General features: G+C 40.4%; 2 protein-coding genes across 4 annotated transcripts in view; one reads left to right on the top strand and one right to left on the bottom strand.

Moving 5' to 3' along the window:
* Positions 1–235: 235 nt before the first annotated feature.
* LOC106025933 (protein Daple-like) lies at positions 236–16874 on the top strand. 3 transcript variants are annotated; one of them, XM_063243450.1, is made up of 3 exons: positions 236–3004; positions 4828–4957; positions 14331–16874. In XM_063243450.1, exon 1 carries the CDS (start codon positions 236–238, stop codon positions 2855–2857), a length of 2622 nt encoding a protein of 873 aa, XP_063099520.1. In that variant the 3' UTR covers positions 2858–3004; positions 4828–4957; positions 14331–16874. The 3 variants fall into 3 exon arrangements, with proteins under 3 accessions (XP_063099520.1, XP_063099519.1, XP_063099521.1); XM_063243449.1 differs by having other exon boundaries at positions 14328–16874; XM_063243451.1 differs by lacking the exon at positions 4828–4957 and having other exon boundaries at positions 14328–16874.
* Positions 5176–23251, bottom strand: part of LOC134474788 (NBAS subunit of NRZ tethering complex-like) — a 33931-nt gene continuing 15855 nt past the window's right edge. The window contains exons 5-6 of the mRNA XM_063243479.1: positions 22429–22539; positions 5176–8353 (exon numbers count right to left, since the gene is read on the bottom strand). Coding sequence (XP_063099549.1) covers positions 8104–8353; positions 22429–22539 — 361 coding nt within the window. The 3' untranslated portion in view covers positions 5176–8103. The remainder of the gene's footprint in view (positions 8354–22428; positions 22540–23251) is intronic.

Below are 23251 nucleotides of genomic sequence, written 5' to 3'. Positions count from 1 at the left end.
TCAAGAAGAAAATTCATGAGCTGTAATGTGCTTCGGGTCAAGACAAGAAGAAAATTCATGAGCTGGAATGTGCTTCGCGTCAAGACAAGAAGAAAATTCATGAGCTGGAATGTGCTTCGGGTCAAGTCAAGAAGAAAATTCATGAGCTGGAATGTGCTTCGGGTCAAGTCAAGAAGAAAATTCATGAGCTGGAATGTGCTTTGGGTCAAGTCAAGAAGAAAATTCATGAGCTGGAATGTGCTTCGGGTCAAGTCGAAGAAAATTCATGAGCTGGAATGTGCTTCGGGTCAAGTCAAGAAGAAAATTCATGAGCTGGAATGTGCTTCGGGTCAAGTCAAGAAGAAAATTCATGAGCTGGAATGTGCTTCGGGTCAAGTCAAGAAGAAAATTCATGAGCTGGAATGTGCTTCGGGTCAAGACAAGAAGAAAATTCGTGAGCTGGAATGTGCTTCGGGTCAAGTCAAGAAGAAAATTCGTTAGCTGGAATGTGCTTCGGGTCAAGTCAAGAAGAAAATTCATGAGCTGGAATGTGCTTCGGGTCCAGTCAAGAAGAAAATTCATGAGCTGTAATGTGCTTCGGGTCAAGACAAGAAGAAAATTCATGAGCTGTAATGTGCTTCGGGTCAAGTCAAGAAGAAAATTCATGAGCTGGAATGTGCTTCGGGTCAAATCAAGAAGAAAATTCATGAGCTGGAATGTGCTTTGGGTCAAGTCAAGAAGAAAATTCATGAGCTGGAATGTGCTTCGGGTCAAGTCAAGAAGAAAATTCATGAGCTGGAATGTGCTTCGGGTCAAGTCAAGAAGAAAATTCATGAGCTGGAATGTGCTTCGGGTCAAGTCAAGAAGAAAATTCATGAGCTGGAATGTGCTTCGGGTCAAGTCAAGAAGAAAATTCATGAGCTGGAATGTGCTTCGGGTCAAGTCAAGGAGAAAATTCATGAGCTGGAATGTGCTTCGGGTCAAGTCAAGGAGAAAATTCATGAGCTGGAATGTGCTTCGGGTCAAGACAAGAAGAAAATTCATGAGCTGGAATGTGCTTCGGGTCAAGACAAGAAGAAAATTCATGAGCTGGAATGTGCTTCGGGTCAAGTCAAGAAGAAAATTCATGAGCTGGAATGTGCTTCGGGTCAAGTCAAGAAGAAAATTCGTTAGCTGGAATGTGCTTCGGGTCAAGTCAAGAAGAAAATTCGTAAGCTGGAATGTGCTTCGGGTCAAGTCAAGAAGAAAATTCGTGAGCTGGAATGTGCTTCGGGTCAAGTCAAGAAGAAAATTCGTTAGCTGGAATGTGCTTCGGGTCAAGTCAAGAAGAAAATTCGTGAGCTGGAATGTGCTTCGGGTCAAGTCAAGAAAATTCGTGAGCTGGAATGTGCTTGGAGTCAAGAAGAAAATTCGTGAGCTGGAATGTGCTTCGGGTCAAGTCAAGAAGAAAATTCATGAGCTGGAATGTGCTTCGGGTGAAGACAAGAAGAAAATTCATGAGCTGGAATGTGCTTTGGGTCAAGTCAAGAAGAAAATTCATGAGCTGGAATGTGCTTCGGGTCAACACAAGAAGAAAATTCATGAGCTGGAATGTGCTTCGGGTCAAGTCAAGAAGAAAATTCATGAGCTGGAATGTGCTTCGGGTCAAGTCAAGAAGAAAATTCATGAGCTGGAATGTACTTCGCATCAAGACAAGAAGAAAATTCATGAGCTGCAATGTGCTTTGGTTCAAGTCAAGAAGAAAATTCATGAGCTGGAATGTGCTTCGGGTCAAGTCAAGAAGAAAATTCATGAGCTGGAATGTGCTTCCGGTCCAGTCAAGAAGAAAATTCATGAGCTGGAATGTGCTTCGGGTCAAGACAAGAAGAAAATTCATGAGCTGGAATGTGCTTCGGGTCAAGAGAAGAAGAAATTTCAGGAGCTGGAATGTGCTTCGGGTCAAGACAAGAAGAAAATTCATGAGCTGGAATGTGCTTCGGGTCAAGTCAAGAAGAAAATTCATGAGCTGGAATGTGCTTCGGGTCAAGTCAAGAAGAAAATTCATGAGCTGAAATGTGCTTCGGGTCAAGTCAAGAAGAAAATTCATGAGCTGGAATGTGCTTCGGGTCCAGTCAAGAAGAAAATTCATGAGCTGGAATGTGCTTCGGGTCAAGACAAGCAGAAAATTCATGAGCTGGAATGTGCTTCGGGTCAAGACAAGCAGAAAATTCATGAGCTGGAATGTGCTTCGGGTCAAGTCAAGAAGAAAATTCATGAGCTGGAATGTGCTTCGGGTCAAGTCAAGAAGAAAATTCATGAGCTGGAATGTGCTTCGGGTCAAGTCAAGAAGAAAATTCATGAGCTGGAATGTGCTTCGGGTCAAGTCAAGGAGAAAATTCATGAGCTGGAATGTGCTTCGGGTCAAGACAAGAAGAAAATTCGTGAGCTGGAATGTGCTTCGGGTCAAGTCAAGAAGAAAATTCGTGAGCTGGAATGTGCTTCGGGTCAAGTCAAGAAGAAAATTCGTGAGCTGGAATGTGCTTCGGGTCAAGTCAAGAAGAAAATTCGTGAGCTGGAATGTGCTTCGGGTCAAGTCAAGAAGAAAATTCGTGAGCTGGAATGTGTTTCGGGTCAAGTCAAGAAGAAAATTCGTGAGCTGGAATGTGCTTCGGGTCAAGTCAAGAAGAAAATTCGTAAGCTGGAATGTGCTTCGGGTCAAGTCAAGAAGAAAATTCGTGAGCTGGAATGTGCTTCGGGTCAAGTCAAGAAGAAAATTCGTGAGCTGGAATGTGCTTCGGGTCAAGTCAAGAAGAAAATTCGTGAGCTGGAATGTGCTTCGGGTCAAGTCAAGAAAATTCGTGAGCTGGAATGTGCTTCGAGTCAAGAAGAAAATTCGTGAGCTGGAATGTGCTTCGGGTCAAGTCAAGAAGAAAATTCATGAGCTGGAATGTGCTTCGCGTCAAGTCAAGAAGAAAATTCATGAGCTGGAATGTGCTTCGGGTCAAGTCAAGAAGAAAATTCATGAGCTGGAATCAGAGCTAGCAGGGTAAGATTTTCATATGTCAAACCTTACCAACCAGTCATGAATGGTTTCACTAACTTTACTAAACTAATTGTGAATTTATTATTTGCAGTTTAATCAATACACAAATTAGTATATTTTAAATTTTACCTTAGTGACCCACAGCATAATCTGTTTTGTGAATGCCATATGTTATTTACTCTAGTGGTTTCAAACACATGAGAGTGCTTGGAAATAATATGAAGTTCACTCTTTTTATCTACTTGAATTTTTATTTGAGGGTTTTTTTCTCTCTTACCTTCTTTTGGTAATATCCTTCCAGCTAGCATTAAAATATATTTTTGTGTTTAACAGCCTATGTCATTCTTTAATAACACTAACATTAATCTTCATTTGTCTCATATTTTCTGTGTACCTCTTTCTCTTTTAGCTATAAAATCTGTCAACAACTACATTTCTCTTCCATGAGTAATCCCATGTGTGCATGCAGTATATGTGTTACTAAGCTTCTGTCCACCTATCGTGTGTGTGCCTTCATTCAAGATTATATATTATACAAATATACATATGTGTGTGTTTGTGTGTCTGTGTGTGTGTGTAAATACTATACAATCACCCCCCAGTATTGGTCCCAGGACCTCTTTAGATATCAATCTCCTTGGATACTCATGTCTCTTTTACATAATTGCATAGCATTTGCATATACTCTACTGAATCCTCCTATGTTTTAAGTCATTGATAGATTATTAACACTTAATAGAAGGTAAATGTTATGTGAGTCCTTGCTGTGTCATTCAAGGAGTAATGACAAAAAAATTAGTATGTGTTGAGTACAGATGCAGTTCTTTTCCTGAGTATTTTCAGTCTACTGTTGACTGAATTCCTGAAAACAGAACCTGCAGGATAGAAGGGGGTGATTGTAAAGTCTCCTGCACACAAAAATATGTATGCCTTGCAGATGCAAATGATTCTACCAGAAAAAAGAATAAAATGGTTTAAAAATGAATAAAAAGTGTTTTCCAGTGTCTTGAAGCCCCCATTATGGCTGGTTACCATTGGTTAATGGAGAGCTTGAGGCTGTTATGATTCAAGCCAATATTTGCATCTCCTTAACTGTCTGTCTTTCCAGTTTTGTACCTCCTGCATTTTGTCAGCATGGTTGTACCAAAGACTGAAATTTGTTCCTAAAACACACTTTCAGACTACCTATTATTCCTCTGTTGATTTCCTTTCTCCTAAACTGCTTCTTTTCCTCTTCAACTCAGATTTCAAAGATGATGTTTCTTGTCTTTTTCTGTTTCCAATAATCTCAATATTTTCTTTTCTTCTCTTTGCTTTGCTTTCCTTTTGTTCTTTGTTTGAGACTGAACCTATATATTTGCACATGCTGGACACATACTCTACCACTGAGCTGCACCTCCAGCCCACCTTCAGAGTTTTGTGTGCTCTTTCTTTTCTTGTTCACCATGGTTAACAGATACCTAATTATGTTTTTAAAATCTTTAACATTCAAATACATGTAAGTATATTTTTCTTCATTTTGGTTTCTGATCTCTGGGCTTTAGCTAAGATGAATAAGTTAGTGTATTATGTTAACATACCAAAGAGGATAGTAATTATATGAATCTTGTGCATGGTTACAGTATTAGCTCTTTACTGTCACATATACAGCATAAACTTTTACTGCATATTATTTATCTAAGATTATATTTCTGTCAATGCTTTCAAATACTGTTAGATTGAAACAAATGAAAGAGAATAGTAATTTCTAAACTTATTTTCATGTTAGAATATAATATCTGTTTCAAGAGGTAAAACTTCAAATTTCACTCTGTACATTCTTGCAGATATAAGAAACTTGTTAAAAGAAAAGAAACAAAGTTAGATGAGCACAGAAGTGGAGACCTTTGTTTCCATGGAGATACAAATTCCAGTGCACTTGAAGTGAATATTCCAAATACCAGGCTAATCTACAAGGTAATTTCTTAGTAGTTTTGGGAACAATAACTACTTAGTTTGGGGAACTATACATCATTGCATTTTAATCAGTGAAGGGAAGGATATTTTTTGACTTTTATTTGATATAATCACTCCTTTTCAATTCAAAGGGTATCTTGTTGTTTTAAGCCCTGGCCAATGATACAAAGCCAACATACAGACCATCACATAACCTCAAATCATGTGTATGAAATGAATTTTGGGATGTTGGTTGCATCTTTATTAAAATAGTTTACGTAGGTTGAAATTCAGTCATTTAAAATGTGCAATTTGGTTGCATTCAGTATATTCAGAGTCATCACCCCAATTTCAGGAAATTCTTTCATTCTAAAAAGAAAATTCAGACCTTTCAACCATTGCCTACCTCTTTCCTGGCTCACTGTTAAAGAACCAGTGATATACTTTGTAGATTGTGTTCTTCTGGACATTTTGTATCAAAATACTCAATATGTGTCCTGGCTTCTTTTGGGACTGCCTTCTTTCACTTAGCAGGTTCTCAAGATTCATTCATTTTGTAGGTATCTGTACTTTATTTTCTCTTCTAAGTAATGTCCTCTTGTGTGTATTTTTAATTCATCAAGCAGTTGATGGACTTGCAGTAGTTTCCATTTCAACAGTTATTCATACTGCTGTGCAAATACATGTACAGCATTTTGTGTGTGCCTGCTTTCATTTCTCTTGGCTTCTGTGTGGAGTCATGTGGTAACTCTCTGTGCTTAACCTTTGGAGAAACTAGCAGTGCCGGTCCATTTTCCAAACTTATTGCACCATTTCACCTTCTTCCAGCATTGTATGAGAGTTACAGCATCTCTGTATCCTTGCCAAGAGTTTTTATTCTTTTTGGTTGAAAGATTCCATGCAAATGAAGTGAAATCTGATTGTGACTTTCCCTTGCATTTGCATTTTACTTTTATAATGCAACTTCCCTATTGGTGAGTAAGGGCGTGGTGTTGGGCATATGTGTTTTCACAAGCCGATTGACATTTGTGTATCTTCATTGGACAAATGTATACTTCAGTTATTTCTGCATTTTCAGTTTGAGTTACCTTTTCCCTTTTCCTTTTTTTTGAGACAGGGTCTTACTGTGTAGCTCAGGCTTTCCTTGAAGTCCTGAAAAACATCTGGCCTCAGCCTTTGGAGGGATTCCAGGTGTATGCCACCATGCTCAGCTTTGGGTTATCTTTTCTGCTTTTTGAGTCCTTTATATATCCAAAATATAAATCCTTTATCAGATACACGATTGTCAGATATTTTCTGTCACTCCGTGGCTTACCACTTCACTTTCTAGTCCTGTTGGACCCTGTAAGTGTCAGTTCTTGTGGTAGGACTACTTTGTCTTTACTCCTATGGAGATATTTTTCTTTCTGTAGGACACTGGCCAGTTCATGTCTTGCTGACTCCATGACATGAAGGGAAGTCAGGCTGACAAAGCAGAGCCCATTGCTGTCCTTTTCTCCATGCAAACTTTTCATCTTCCATCCAGGGCATCCTTCGTATCTCCCATTCCTCCATCTTGGCAGAGCATCTGCTAACTCAGAATGCTATTCACTGCATGTTTCATTAACTCTTTGTCATTCACAGTTATCTCTAGATTGTTAACAACTAGGAGGGGGGAAATGAAGCTAGAAGGGGATAGCCTTTTTCTTTAGAAATTGAGCCAACTGTCACCTTACAGTTCACAGTCCCATCCTCATTTGCCCTGCTATTGGTTCATGTGTACCACACTGGGGCTGATTTTTTGGGGGCACAGATTCTACATGCCAGAAACCACAGTTTCATGCATACACATATCTCCTTTCCCATAAGCAGAGATGCCTAACCTTGCTTTATCCTTCAATAAACATGTTGTTTACTTTTCTCTTATTTCTGAGACAAAATACTCAACCCTAATAATTCAGGGAGGAAAGATTCATTTATCTCAGAGTTTGTGGAGGGTTCAGTCCATAATCATCTGGCTCAAGGACAGAGTGACATGGCAAAGGGGCAAGAGTTCCACTTGACAGGAGACAGCAAGAGCTTCATTGAGCCAAAGAATAAAGAGTAAGCCTCTTTCCCTCCCTTGTATTGTAATCAGACTACCACTCCCGAGAGTGGGTATAGCATTCACACCATCTCCGTGCCCTCTTGTACAGGATGAGCATGTTTACACAGTGAGGACATGGAGCTTCTGTTGAGTCACTTCCTTAAATGTCTAAATTTCTCAAGTTAAAACAGTGTATCAGCCACTGCAACCATTACCAGTCATTACAGGGCTCATGGATTAAACAGTTCAGCCCAAGAATAATTTTTCAAGAGTATAGTTCATAAAAATCAAGCAGTGTTCAGGCAGTTTGACAAAGACAGATAGTAGTCAAAGTAGTGATATGAATTTAAAATTCCAAAGCCTATTTGTATCCCATGGGGAAATGTTGTTATATGGTCTTCTGCATGTGAACACACTTGAACAGGTTAAAGAAAAGCTGTATTTCTTTTCTTCCCTTTCTAAGGACACTACATTTGTTGTACTTCTGAGATTAAAAATTGCTCCACAGTGTTCCTTTTTCCTCATTAAAGAAAGGAAAATAAAGTTTTAATACCAAATTACTAAGCATACAGAAGTACCTGTTTTAGAACCCAGTAGTTGAAATCTTTATATCTGATTTTGAGTATTAAACCAAATAATTTTGTTGCTTTTCAACTATTATTTTTCATGTGCTTTCCATTCTTTCATGTCTCCTAACTGATCAGAAAGTCCAAAGAAACCAGTTTTCCTCCTAGTAATAACCTACAACTGAAAGGAACTTTAGAAAGCCTTCTTCCTCAGTCATCTCAACATTTATCTTCTATTCAAGCTGATCATATTAGCACTGTTATTGATAAATGAGCCTCATTATTTGTGAGAACCTACTAGGGGGCTAATTTCTGATTAATTTTTTTTCTTCTTGTCTGTTTTTTTTTTTTTTTTTTCTTTTTCTTTTCCTTTTTATCGGTACCGGGAATTGAACTCATGACTGCCTGCTTGCAAGGCAGGCACTTATGCCGCTGAGCTAAATCCCCAGCCCTCTTCTTGTCTGTTTTTAAAAACTTCTTTTTTTCCCCTCCTTGTACATGAAACTTATGCTGGATTGTAGTAAATTACCCCCAATTTAGTAGTTTAAGACAGTATTTATCTTCTGCCCAACGCTAGGGCTTGAGAGCAGCTTGGTGAGGACAACATGTCTCTGCTCCCCTAAGCTCATTGGTGCAAGCTGGAGGCTGCAGATCTGGAATATCGAGGGCTGGTTCACTGATGGGTCTGAGTGTGGTGGCCATGGGCTGGAACCATATCCGAGACAGGCAGGTGCTCTAAGTGTCTTCCTCCGCATCTGGTCAACAGTGTGAGACAGCATTCTTCGCCTAGTTTGGGAAGCCACAAGACATCACTTTTAGCACACACTAGTCAGTAGAAACAAGACAAAGGTTGACTTACATGTTATCTAATAGAATATTGTAAAAAACATGTCCTAAAACCAGTACACTTTACAAACCAGCTATAATGTTTTTTTTTTATTTAAAGAGAAAAAAGAAAGGAAACAAACAAACAAAAAAAAAAAAAACAAAGCAGTAACAGGGTACAAATAATACAGAATTTCTAGAAAAAAATATACAGTAAGAAATCACTAGTTAATAGGTTATACATTGTCATCTTAGAAACAGTTGTCCAAATTATAAAATTAAAGCACATAAAGTGCACATTCATACAGTGAGATTGCAGACAGTTCCATTCAATGATCCAACAAAAGCTTAGTAATATGGTTTTCCATTCTACACCTCAAACATACATGCAGTTATATCCCTTAGACCACCTTCCTTTCCTCTCTTTTTTACAATAACAATTGCACTTTTTGGGTTTTTTTACTCCCACAGTTCTTATTACTTTTTTTGAAGAGAATGAAACCTAACATAACTAAACAAAACAGAGTCGGTTAGAACAAGAGGATGGGCATAGTACATGATGCAAAAATAGAATATCAGGTGATCAAAAATGGTTACCATTGTGCCTCTTGCTATTTTTAAAAAGATACTAAAATTGAACAACCCAGGTTAAAACCTTTGCAATTAATGAATGAAAATATCATATGGCTTCAAACCAATATCATAATTACCACATACTTTTATGTATTCTTATCATTTCTTATACTAGGGAAACTATTTGGTATTAATACATGCGAGTTTGATTTATTTCATTTATGAGTATGGTCTCAAGCTGCGTCCATTTATTTATAAATATCTCAATGTGATCATTCTTTATAGCTGAGTAGTACTCCATTGCATAAAAACACCACAATTTTTTTATCCATTCCTCAGTTGATGGACACTTAGGTTATTTCCAAGATCTGGCTATTACAAATTGTGCAGCTATAAACATGGGTTGACATATATCACTGTGGTATGATGCCTTCAGTTCTTCTGGGAATATGCCTAGAAGTGGAATAGCTGAGTCAAATGAGGCTTCCAGTCCCAGATTTCTGAGAAATCTCCAGACTGACCTCCACAATGGTTGTACTAGTCTACACTCCCACCAAGAGTGCAGGAGAGTTCCTTTTTCCCCACAGCCTCTCCAGCATTTGTTGTTGGTGGTTTTCTTGATCTTGGCCATTCTTTCAGGAGTGAGATGAAACATCAGTGTTGTTTTAATCTGCGTTTCTCTAATGACCAGTGATGGTGAACATTTTTTCATCTATTTATTTGCCATTTGCATTTCTTCATCTTAAAATTGTTCATTCATCTCAGATGCCCATTTTTTGATTGGATCTTTGAATTTTGGGGGTCTGATTCTTTCTAATTCTTTATATGTTTTAGACAGAAGTCCTTTGCCTGAGGGGCAGTTCACTAAGATTTTTTTCCCAGTTTGTGGGTTTTCTTTTCACTATGCTGGAGATTTCTTTTGACGTGCAGAAACTTTTTAATAAGAGGCAATCCCAATTATTGACTCTGGGAAGTATTTCCCGTGCGGTTTGAGTCCTGTTTGTGAATTCTCTACCTACTCCTATGTCTTCAAGGTTTTTACCCAATTTGTCTTCCAATAGATTCAGTGCTTCTGTTTTAATATTTAGATCTTTGATCCATTTAGATTTTATTTTAGTGCATGGTGATAGGCATGGGTCTAGTTTTAGTTTTTGACATATGGAGAGCCAGTTTTTCCAATACCATTTATTAAATAAAGAGGCTGTTGTCCTTCCAGTCAACATGTTTGGCCCCTTTATCAAAGATAAGGTGGTTGAGTGTTTGTAGTTGTGGTTGTATCTTCTAATCTATTCTACTGATCTTTGGCTCTGTTTTGGTTCCAGTACCATGTTGATTTTACTAGTTGCTTTGTAGTATAACTTCAAGTCAGGGATTGTGATACCTCCTGCCTTGCTTTTGCTCCTTAGAACTGTCCTTGCTATTCTAGGTCTCTTCTCGCTTCAGATCAATTTTAGGAGGGAATTCTCTAGATTTATGAAGTATGTTGATGGTATTTTTATCGGGATTGCATTGAATCTGTATAACAGTTTTGGGAGAATGGCCATTTTCACAATATTTATTCTTCCTATCCATGAGCAAGGGATGTCTTTCCATTTTCTGACATCGTCTTCAATTTCATCTTTCAGTGTATTATAATTTTCCCTGTATAGGTCTTTCACTTCTTTTGTGAGAGTAATTCATAAGTATCTCATTTTTTGGTTGCTAGTGTGAAGGGTGTGGCCTCCCTTATTTCTCTGTCTGTGATTTTGTTGTTAGTGTATAGGAATGCTATTCATTTTTGAGTATTGATTCTGTATCCAGCTACATTACTGAATTTATTTATTATATCTAGGAGTCTTTCAATGGAGTTTTGGGGATCTTCTATATAGAGTATCATATCATCTGCAAATAATGATAATTTAACTTCTTTTCCTATCTTAACGCCTTTTATTTCTCTCTTGTCTAATTGCTCTGGCCAATATTTCCAGTACTATATTAAATAGGAGCGGTGATAAGGGACATCCTTGTCTTGTGCCTGATTTTAAAGTAAAGGCCTTCAATTTCTGGCCATTTAATATGATATTGCCTGTTGGTTTGTCATAGATGCCCTTAATTATATTGAGGTAAAGATCATCTATTCCAATTTTCTGCAAGGTTCTTATCATAAATGAATGTTGGACCTTATCAAAAGCTTTTTCTGCATCTACAGAAATGATGTGATTCTTACTTTTGACTCTATTAATATGGTGTATTACATTTATTGACTTACATATATTGGACAATCCCTGCATGCCTGGGATGCATCCCACTTGGTCATGGTTTATGATCTTCTTGATGATTTGCTGCATCCTATTTGTCAATATTTTATTAAGGATTTTTGCCTCTGTGTTCATGAGGGAGATTGGTCTGTAGTTTTCTTTTTCAGTTGGGTCCTTCTCTGGTTTTGGTACTAGAGTAATATTTGCTTCTAGGAACGATTTAGGAAGGATTGCTTCCCTTTCAATTTCATTGAAGAGTTTGAGGAGTGTTGGCATTAGGTCTTCTTTGTATTTCTTGTAGAATTCTGCAGTGAATCCGTCTGGGCCTGGGCTCTTCTTTGTAGGTAAAGATTTAATTACGTTTTCAATTTCATTAATATAAATTGGGTTACTCAGTAGTTTTACATCTTCATGACCTAGCTTTGGGACTTTGTATGCTTCTAGGAATCTTTCTATTTCCTCTGTGTTATCAAACCTTTAAGAGTAGAGGTTTTTGAAATAAGTGTTGACGATCTTTTGTATTTCTATAGTGTCTGTAGTAATTTCGCCTCTTTCATTCCTTATTGCATGAATTTGAGCTTTTTCTTCCCTTTTTTTTTAATAAGGTTGGCTAGGGGCTTATCGATTTTATTTATTCTTTCAAAGAACCAACTCTTTGATTCATTGATTTTTTTTTGGATTGCTTTTTTAGTCTCTATTGCATTGATTTCTGCTGATTTTAATAATGTCTTCTCTTTTGGCTTTGGGCTTGACTCGCTGTTCTTTTTCTAGATGTTTGAGGTGTAACATAAGGTTATTTATTTGTATTTGTTCTGTTTTTCTGATGTGGGAACTCAGTGCAATAAACTTTCCTCTGAGGACAGCTTTCATTGCATCCCACAGATTCCAGTAAGTTGTATTTGTGTTTTCATTTGTTTGCAGGAGAAATTTGTTTGCAGGAGAAATTGTATAATTTCTCCTTTAATTTCCTCTGTGACCCACTGATTACTCAAGAGTGTGTTATTCAGTTTCCATGTGTTTGTGGGATTTTTGCAGTATCTTTTATCATTAATTTCTAATTTCATAGTGCTATGGTCCGATAGCATGCAAGGGATAATTTCAACCCTTTTGCATTTATTTAAATTTGTTCTCAATGATGGGGCAGATAGTGGAATGAAGAGGAAAAGTAGAGAACCAATGGCAGAAAAACAGCATAGCAGAAATGAGGCAGAGAAGGTTGGCTGTAATCTCTAAAATAGATAGCATTGATACACTAATGAAAAGAAACACAGGCAGAATAGATCAGGAGATAGGGTCCATCAAGATGCTCTGTGTATTTTGGTGAGAGTGTAGACTGGTACAACCTTTGTGGAGGTCAGTCTAGAGATTTCTCAAAAAGCTGGGATTGGAAGTCCCAATTGTTCCAGCTATTCCACTTCTAGGCATATTCCCAGAAGAACTGAAAGCATCATACCACAGTGATATATGTGCACCTATGTTTATAGCAGCATAATTTGTAATCGCCAGATTTGGAAACAACCCAAGTGCCCATCAACTGAGGGATCGATAAAAAAGTTGTGGTACTCCACAACACTTCTATATAAGGAGTACTACTCATCTATAAAGAGGGATCACATTGAGATATTTATCAATAAATGGGCGCAGCTTGAGACCATACTCATAAGTGAAATAAATCAATCTCCCATGTGTGAATAATATAAGAAATGATTCAAATATATAAAAGTATGTGGTAATCATAATTCCTCATTGTGTGGCCTTGAAGCCTTATAAAACTTTCACTCATTAACTGGAATGGCTTTATTCTGGGCTGCTTGATATTATTGCCTGTGATGAAATGAACAGCTATTTTGAAAATAAGACATCATAATAACTAATGCTGATTTAATATCATCTTGTTTTGATGTCCCACCAAACTTGCTCTTCTGTCTCCATTGGTTTTATCATGTTGTATCTTACTGGATTTTATTATATGTGATAGTATAAACAAAAATTTTTATAGACAAAGAGATAATATAGAAACCATTGTTCATTTTCTGTTAGCTGGTTCTAAATACCCTGTAATACTTTCATTCACTTGAATGGTTTCACACTGTTTTGATATGTCTGATGCTATAGTATACAAAGTTATATTCAAATATTTCAAGGAAAAAGACACTATGGTAACTACTATTAAGTCAGATTATTTGGTGGTGAAGCAGTAGGTTGCTTTGACCTGTATTGTTATTTTGCTATGTCCTCTTTTATCTCAATCTCCCCCTCATTCATTAAAAAATTATTTATTTATTTTTATTGTTTTATTTTTTTTAATTAAGGGGAAAATAAAAAATTAGCAGGATGTATTATAGCAACTTTTTTGATTTCCTATTAACTTGATTTAAAGTCCTGTATTACTCCCACTATCTTGTTTTGACTCATCAGACTCTGTTCCCCTCTGTTTGATAGTAACAGGTTTGAGAGTATAGGCAACTACTTTGAAGGCAATAAAATTCACTATGATGCCCATTCTGGTTTGACTATTATTTTTTTTAAAGTCCTGTAATGTTTACAATGTTTAGGTTTTATTAGTCTTGTTCTCTACTGTTTTGTTCAAATTAATTATACCTAATGATATAGGCAATTCTTTTTAGGGAAGCAGGTGACATTATGGTAACCATTGTTGATAACCTTGTAGTCTGTTTTTAACATCATGTACTATGTCTATCCTTGGTTTTGACTGACTGCTTTGTTTTGTCATATTTGGTTTTGTTTTCTTCCAAAAGGAGAGTAATAAGAACTGTGGGAGTAATAAAACCCAAAATGTGTAAAATGTTGTAAAAAAAGAGAGAGAGAAAAAAAAGTGCTCTAAAGGATACAACTGCAAGTGTATTTATGTGTGTTAGATAGATGACCATATTACTGATGTTGGATCATGGAACACAACTGTTTGCAGTCTCACTGTTTGAATGTCCACTTTGTATGCTTTAATCCTGTGACTTGAGCAACTGTTTCTAAGATGACAATGTGTAATCTATTAACTGGTGATTTCTTACTGTTTTTTTTTGTAGTCCTGTATTACTTGTACTCTTACACTGTTTTGTCTTGTTTTTTTTTTCCTTTTAAACAAATTTTAAAAAATAAAAATAAAGAAGAGCCTGGAGCGAAATATTCCAAGCCCTGAAAGAAAATAACCTCCATCCCAGATTGATATACCCTGCTAAACTCTCTCTAGAAATTAATGGAAAAACAAGATGCTTCCAAAACAAAGAGGAACTTGGAAAATTCGCAACCACCAATCCAATTCTACAGAGAATACTGCAGGGCATTCTAGAGACAGAAAAAAGTACTCGGATTCCAGGAACAGTGGCAGAGAGGCCTCAATGCATGGAGCAGAAAACAGAATAAAGAAATAAGCAGATAACTGATGGCAAAAAAAGAGCATAACAGAAATGAGGCAGAGAAGGTTTTACTCAAAACTGATCCAATTGATAGTATCAAGTCTGAGAGTATAGGCAACTACACTGAAGATAACAAGACTCTACAATGCACATTCTGGTTTGATAACTGCCGGTTTCTGAAGTTCTATACTATATACAATGTTGTGTTTTTATTATATGCTTATATATTCAATTATACTATGTGTGATGAGATAGCCAATTCTATTGGATATAACAAGAGACAACACAGGAACTATAGTAGAACTCATTGTACAACGGTCTTATGTCTTTTTCTTTCCATGTGTTTATAGGAATATGTTTTGTTTTTCTTTGTTTTGTTTTTCCCTCTAATATAGAAAGGATAGAAATACATGTTAAGACTCATACATGTGTAGAATCTATAAACAGTTTACGAGAACTGATCTTATGACACATAATGAAATGAACAGATACTTTGAAGAAAAAGAGACCCTAAAATACCCAGTGCTGATCCCGGAGTGTCATAATGTGACACCCAGCAATAGTACTATTCTTTGTTCAGAGTGATATTAGCCTGCTTGGGTTTATTCAATCTCAACATAATTGAAGATATGGATACCTGCATGTATGTTTAAGTGTATAGGATTGATAACCATATTTCTAAGTTTTTGTTGGATAGTTGAACAGAACTGGTTGCAGTCTCACTGTTTGAATCCCCATTTTATATGATCCACTTTAATATCTTGAATAACTATTTGTAAGAAGACAATCTGTAATCAATTAGTGATTTCTGGTTTTTTTCTTTGACATTATGTATTATTTCTATGCATTTTCTGTTTTGTTCAGTCTTTCTTTAAATTAAATTTTTTAAAAAAAAGACACTACAGTACCCAGTGCTGATCCCGGAGTGTCATGATGTGAAATCCAGCAATACTATTATTCTTTGTTCAGAATGATTTTAATCTGCTTTAGTTTAATCTAAACATAAATGAAGATATGGATGTTTAAGTGTATAGGACTGACAACAGTGTTACTAAGTTTTGTTGGACAGTTGAACAGAACTGTTTGCAGTCTTGCTGTTTGAATTCCTACTTTACATGTTCCATTTTTATATCTTGAACAACTATTTGTAAAACAACAATATGTAAACATCAACTAGTGATTTCTTACTGGTTTTTTTCTCTCTGAATATATGTAGTATTTCTACCTATTTTCTGTTTTGTTTAGTCTTTCTTTAAAATTTTTTAAAAGTTGAGTGCACTAATATTTGATGCATATATGTTTATCTGTTTATCTGTTTTATTATTTCCTTAACCAATATGTAGTGAGCTTCTTGGTCTTTCGATCAGTTTTGCCTTGAAATCCACTTTATCTGAAATTAGAATAGCTTCTCCTGATTTTTTCTGGGTTCCTACTGAATAAAATATTTTTCCATTAGAAAAAAACATGCCACTGAAAAGGTGGGAAAGTCTTCTGCTGTTCTTAGCAATGATTCAGCTGTGCCTGATACTGTCCTTGAAAAAGAGCAGTGATTGCCAGGAAAGAGCAACCACAGGTGGGACAGGTTGTATATTGATAAGGTGATTATTAAACTGTCATCCATCAGCTGGGTGACATGCACATGCCACAGTCCTGCTCTTTCCACATAAGCTGCAGCTCTGTATGGCAGGAGCAGTGTCCATAAAGAGACACGCTGGCTGTTGTGCCTCCTCTCCACATAGACCTCTCCACTACCAGGTCAGGTTCAGCAGGCATGGGCCTCTCCCAGGTCACTCTCTGTGTTCTCAGAGGCCAGCGGTATCCTGACGCCAACTGCTTCCCATCCTCAGGATTGAAATTACACCAGACTCACGATGAAGTCTTGGAAGCCTCAAAGGCCTCAAAGGTGCCTCTTGTCACATAACCTGAGGCACAAGGAAACCAGTAGCATTCCTCAATTCACAGTGTGAATATAGCCCCAACTTCATGGGGACACCACCTGCAAAGCAGGGCAAGTCTCACGTGGCAGAGAGGAGATGTTGGTAGCATCATCACCCTCAGTCCAATACAGGTGCCTCCTCTGCAGTGGCCCCTGCAAGTGACTGCACACAGAGGGAAACTTTCTTGCAGCAGAGAGCTTTCCAGGTCACAGGGAAAGCTAGCACCTCCCTGTTTGTAACATATGCCCTACCCTGTACTGCTGGGCGTGACCTCTGTACTACTGTGTGTGACCTCACTACTTCTTAATGTTTATTCAAGACCTTCAAGCTGTTCTAAAAAATAAAAATCCAAGCCATGCAATTAGGTTTTCCTTTATTTTCAGTTAATGAATATAATAGCATACCACTGACTTCAAAGGGAAAGATTTCCAAATAAACAGCCACTGTCAGTAAGTTCTAGCAGAGGGGGCAACTCATGGGCACATCGGGCCTGGATTAATGACAAAGGAGTTTAATCAGATGCCCAGGAACACTCAGAAATCAGATTTTCACTGCATCCCTAGAAGCACATCTGGTACACATTTTTGTCTTCAGAAATAGCAAGCAAATAACAGCAATAGAGAGAGAGAAAGAGATGAGTGCTGTGGAGCTGTCAGTGAAGGGCAGCACAGCACCACAGGACACAACCCATCTCTGAGTCCCAACAAGAAGGGCATCGAGGACCCTCACCCTGCACCTGCCACATTAAAGCTAGTCCCTTGTCTAGAGCATGCCCAGCCCTCACTGCAGAGACAGTGGTTATGCAGAACCGTGGGCCTCTTGGAAAGGACACGGCTCTCTCCTGAGGGTGAGCCCTGAGCAGCACCAGCAGCAGGCACCATTCAGTGTGGAACATGTGCAGCTTTTCTGTGTAAGAGGAGCAGGGGCTTTATACACGGGGGGACCCTCTGAACCTCACATCCCATTGTGAAACTCCCAGGGTTACTGTAATCCTTTCCCAACTATTAGAAACAACTCCAACAGCTGTATATTAAATCATGAGACTTTGTCATGCTTTGTTTCACCATTTTCCCATTGCACATTTGGGCTTTTTTGCATGATAAACCAACAAAAGCATTTTTTGAGACAGGGTGTCACCATGGAGTCAAGGCTGACCTGAAACTCAGTAGGGGACCAGGCTGGCCTCAAACTCATGTTGATCCTGCCATCTCTGCCTCCAGTGTGTGGGGACTGTAGACTTACGATGGTCATATGACTGTGTGATGAGGAGTTTTCTGCCTCCCTAGATTGTGAGCCCTCAGGTTTGTTTCCAGCTGTGTATTTCTGTTCTGAGGGAGGATGTAATGCAGTGGGGAGACTTCAGCATTTGTCAAGTCACTGAAGGAAAGAGCCTCTGATTTGCACTCAGGCTTCATCCACACAATGTTCCTGAGCTTCCCATCAGCTGTGCACAGTCACTTCCCTTATCTAAGGTTTTTCTGTAGTTCTTTTAATAAATCCTCGCCTCCCTGAGAAGAACTGCATGCCGACCTTGTTCTCCCCGAGCTTGGGACACAGGAAGGGCAGAAGATGCCAACTTTTAGGCATAAATTTAATAGCCGAGAGTCTTGATTGATAATCCGTAGACTCTGATTACCATGTTCAACTCAAACAGGAAAGGTAAGCAACTACTTCCACCTGAATCGCCTACACCAGTGCTGCCCAAATGAAAGCTCTCTCTTGGGTATTTTCATGTAACTGAAGGTCTCTGTAGTGTAAGAAGAGGCAAAAAGAAATGCAGCGTTCTGGTTGGCCGATCCATCTGCTGGGGTTTTCAGAGCGAGCAGAGGAGCGAGAGTCCCCTTTGTGTTTCTCCCAGACACAGTGAGCTCCCCAGCCTCCGCCAGCGACCCTGGGATCCACAGCAGTGCTTCTGGCAGAGCTGCAGGAAGCGCAGGGGCAACCAAGGTCAGGCTCCCTACGGTTTATTTATTTTTCAAAGACAGTGATTTTATCCAGTTCGTTTTAGGTACATATAATGATCACATTCATTATAGAGAATCCGCATCTGTACAGGACAGAACTTGATTCTTTTTTCTTTCTCTCCCTTCTGGAGCCCTCTGTTTAACCTCAGGCTTTCTGTGGTGTAAAAGCAGCACCTGTGAGGTAAGACAGACACTTTGTTTCCAGGGGTTACTATTTTTAGAAAGTGTGAAAAGGCATGTTTTCAAAGTTAATATAAATTGTGTTTTAAAATTGTTATGATTGTAATAATTCTCAGGATAAAAGGGCCAACTACAGCCAAAATATCAGGGAGCTGTTAAAAATGGTCTTTTTACTTTCACTTTAAGAAAAATCTTTTTCTGTTAAGACATACTTTCAACACTTATTTATATAAATATGGCCTGTGTCTACAAAAACTCCCCCGCACGCCTGCCTGTGTATGGCACCTGCATTTCCACTGCTGATCATCGACTGCCTCCCTCAATAGACCAGTGAGCGCAGCCGACAGCGACACAGAACACACGACACCTCTGTGTTTCCAGTTTCTGACGCCAAGACTCAGGGTAGGGGGACGAAGGAGGCTTTCAGTTGTGTCCTGTGAATGTCACAAAGCTGGGCAGATAAGCAAAAGAACCAGGTGTCCTCTATCCTCACCGTGCCTGCTCTGGAGAGGATATGAAGATTTAGAGCACTGGTTTGAAAACTGCAGTCCAGTTACAAATACTTGCAATTAGTAACAGTGCAAATCAATGGCGCAGGCTGACAAAGGACACAAACCTGTATTCTAGGCCAGAGTGGGAACGACGAAAGCGACAGCTCAGAGAGAAGGCTCAGTGAAGGCAGAACCTGGGTGTGGCATGGCGGGGAGGAAAGGAACAGAAATGACGGGAGGCAAAGTGCAGAGACAGAAAGCAGCAAGCCTGCACGGGAACCCTGACACACCGCTGGCTGGGGTAGGAAGCCCAGATACTGCCCTGCTCCGGTGCCAAAGCCATCGCTGAAGGAGCCGGTGCAGTGTACTGACTTCCTGCTGCTCCTCTCACCTGCAAACTGAGGCCTGAGAGTAATGTGGGGAGGTAAAGAGGTAAAACTGTGTCTCCCTGGCAAGATGATTCTCCCTGACAAAGGGCGCCAGGAAATTAAAGCTGGGGCATCACTGGGGAGCACAGAGGTGGTACCCTACAGGCAGTCATGGGCCCTGCCTGCACCTGAGCCTCCACATCACCCACAGTCAAGAGCACGCTGGCTCCTCCACATCCCACAGCACCCCTCCACTCCTGCAGGGCAAGCAGCCACAGCGAGCCCACTGTGAAGATAGGGCGGCTCCTTCCACACAGGGCACCAGCTCTGTGCTAACGGCAATGATCTGTAAGAGCGCCTCTGTCACATTTCATTCCTGACACCCTAGTGACCAGGGCAACAGCTGACTAGCAACAGGTGACTCCGTTTATCTATCTGTGTCTGATTGGCTTCTAAATCCATTCTCTCTCCACCAACATGACTTCCTCCTCTGTCCATGCCCCTGCCCTTCTGCGCCTACAATGCAGGCTGCCTCTTGTGCAATTTTATCTCAGGACCTGTCAAGACTGTAAATACCTTTGCTGACATGGGATAAACACCCCAACCTCCCTTTTTAGTAAGTTACAATAGATGCTGGTGATCAATAGTCCATTTTAATCATTTCCAAGAAAGAAGCTGCTATCTTCCCTCAGAACAAGTAGCCAGAAGAGAAACCATGAAAACTAATCACATTAGTGAGTGCCCTTAAAAACGGTTTAAGTACTTTTTTCTGAACCCGTTTTAGCTGTAACACAGTTTATAAGTATGATGCGTATTTGCTTTCAGAGATTAACTACAGAGAGAAGCTAGCACTAGGCGTACTCAGTGCACAAGGCTAGAATCACTGTCCTAATCCCTGACAAAGCTGTGATGGCTTCAAGTTGCCAGTCACCCCAATAGGCGATTCAAGAACAGTACGAATCCAAAGGACTTGCATTTGCAGAAGAAAACAATTCTTTAAATCCAGTTTTCCTCACTCACTCTCACCTTAGATGACGGGAAGGGTTACTCTGTGCAGGGAGGGGCAGGGGGCAGGAGAAAGGAAGGGAACAGGAGGGCAGGGAGTGGAGGAGAGGGGAGATTCAACCTCCACCCTAACTGCTCAGTTTTTTATTTTTTGGGTTTGGGTTTTTTTTTTTTTTGGTACCAGGGATTGAACTCATGACCCTGCACTTACCAGGCAGGCACTTATACTGCTGAGCTAAATCCCCAGCCCTCACTGCTCGGTTTTAACATCAGCAAGACCTATGCCCACATATGTGTGTGAAACGTTCTCACTCTGCATGCACCTTCCCTGATTCTGTATTCCCGTTTTAATTTACAACATCATAACACTGAAATACTGAAACAATGTTACTCCCAGAGAGTTGGGACTGACTGTAGAGACTCACAGCACATGCAATAGCCTCTTAACAGAGAGCCTGCCCTGCAACTGAATCCAAGGCTAGAAGAGAACATGACTCTCCCCGGCAGCCACGAGGGGCTGAAGGTAGAGGTCAGGTCCCTGCCTGGCCTTCAGAGAAGCCTGCTGTCTTGACAGGAAGAGAAGGATGGGAAGATCTGCCACGCCTCAGCACATCATCTACCTAGAGCAGGGCTCCCTTCCTCTTGGAGTGTAGGGAACTCTACTGAATTCACTCAGCAGCGAGGTATCAACTTGCAGTGGTGCTCTTCACTTTACTGAAACAAAGTGCCTGAGTCAGGCCACTTATAAAGAAAAGCAGTAGGTGGAGCTCTTTCCCAAAAAAAAGAGCTTCTGAGTGACATCTAGGGATGACCTCCACTGGCCGAGTCCTGAGGTACACAAAGCAGTTCATGGAAAAGGGCAAGATGCACACACATGCAAGGTATGACCAAAAAATGGAGTGTGCTTCATTTTCAAAATTAGTTACAGTGAAAGACACAGCACCACAAGTCCCCACAAAATCCTCTCCTCACTCCGAGCATACTCCCTCCACTTCCTGCAGCAGCTCCAGAGTCCTCTTAGCTGGCTGTCCTGGCCACCTCCGTGTCCCAAAGAGATTCAGAAACATACATTTCTCCTTCGAAGTCCTTTTGGCTTTCAGGGAGCAGGAAGTAGCATAGTGCCAGATCCCATGACTAAGGCTGGCAGTTTTTATTACACCTCCTAAAGACACCCAGAGAGAGGACTTTCCGAGCTGCTGCAGAAAGTGGCAAGAACCACTGGCTGAGTGTGTTTGAAGTGAGGGGAAGAATTTCGAAGGGACTCTGTGGCATTGTACCTTTTCCAACTTTTAAAAATGCAGTCATTCACCCCCTTTTTCAAATCACCCTTGTGTCTCTACACCCTCTGGTCTCACACTGTCCTTTCACAGGCTGCCACTGCAGGCTTAATCAAGCAGACACCACAGCCTCCCCTCCGCCCACCCCGGCAGGTTGTTTCCACCTTGTTCACACCTGATGGTGGGGATTCAGCAGGACTAGGGACTCTCAAATCACTGCTGAGCACCTCAGTGGCGCCCTAACTGTCAGACTCCCACACAGGGGACTCAGTTCTCACTTCCCACTGAGTCAGGACATCGATAACCACCATCTGCCCCCACTGCAAACTGCACATTCCAAGACAGCCACAGTGCGGCTCTCGCGTCATGTCGTGTCTAATATGGGAGCAGAACCCCAGCAAAAAATCTTTCAGTGAAACACACAGCAGATCAAATTATCTAATGTGAGACTAGAGCTACTGAAAAATAAAGGTTAAAAAGGCCTGCGAGTACACTAGTGTACTGAAAGGGTAAAGGAGAGGATAATGTGCCAAGATACACATCACTGTAGCTGAGGAGGGAAACTGTAAATTCTGCTGGATGAGTACTTCCAGATTCTTCCCAACACAGGGCATGGCCGCAGGTACTCACCCGCTATCGGTGAACAGAAACTCCAGGTGGGTCATGAACACTTCCCAGCAGGAGATGCCGCAGCGCTGAGCCAGGAAGAGCACAAGGCTATACACGTTCTCCTCTAGCGTTCTTCAGGACAGCCGGCAGGCACAGGGGAGGGAAGCAAAGAAACACAGGACTTGGTGGGCAGAGGGCACTGGAGGGTGCAGATTCAAGACGCCTCGCAGGAAGTGGGTTTCAGAGCTCGTTCCCCACTGTAGCGAGAGCCGTTCACCTGCATCTGGTCCACACCGGTGGCTCCCAACCAACCTTCTCCCAGGGCCTGCTCACTAAGCTCTGTCCCCAGGCCTGTCTGGAGCTGTGCTGGGCTGCACCCTGCGACAAGGTCTCACTAAGCCATTGAGTTCTACAGGCTGGGCTCAAACTCGAGACACTCCTGCCTCAGCACTCCTGCCTTTGGCATCTGCACCCCCACACCCAGCTGTGTGGATGCGTTTACCCCTTGACACAGCTGGGAAGGAACCAGAGTGTCACACACTCTTCAACGCTGCCTGCTTGGCCACTGAAACGGTGTCATCCAAGAGGTGCAGACAGTGAAAGACAGGCACGCAAAGGAAAGAACTTGGCTGTTAAAAATGGCAACAAAGAGCAAGGAAACCACGGCAGCTGCAGGACACAGTGTGAGGGAAGCAGCAGAGAGGACAGCGTAGGTTACACAGTTCGTCTACCTGAGACACAGAAATCCAGATCAGAACTGGCCACACTGCCAACCTGCGGAACACTGCGGCATTTTAAACAAGCCATCCAAAGACCGCAGTGTGGTTTTGTACGCAACAGAATG

This window comes from Cavia porcellus, unplaced genomic scaffold (assembly GCF_034190915.1).
Source record: "Cavia porcellus strain 051 isolate PalLab524CR breed Dunkin Hartley unplaced genomic scaffold, mCavPor4.1 scaffold_38, whole genome shotgun sequence".
NCBI lineage: Eukaryota > Metazoa > Chordata > Mammalia > Rodentia > Caviidae > Cavia > Cavia porcellus.
Note: the sequence above shows the minus strand (reverse complement) of the source record. Positions and strands in the feature narration are given on the sequence as shown.

Excerpts from the sequence above, each read along its gene's own strand:
- LOC106025933 (XM_063243451.1), top strand. The coding sequence starts at position 236 with ATGTGCTTCGGGTCAAGTCGAAGAAAATTCATGAGCTGGAATGTGCTT.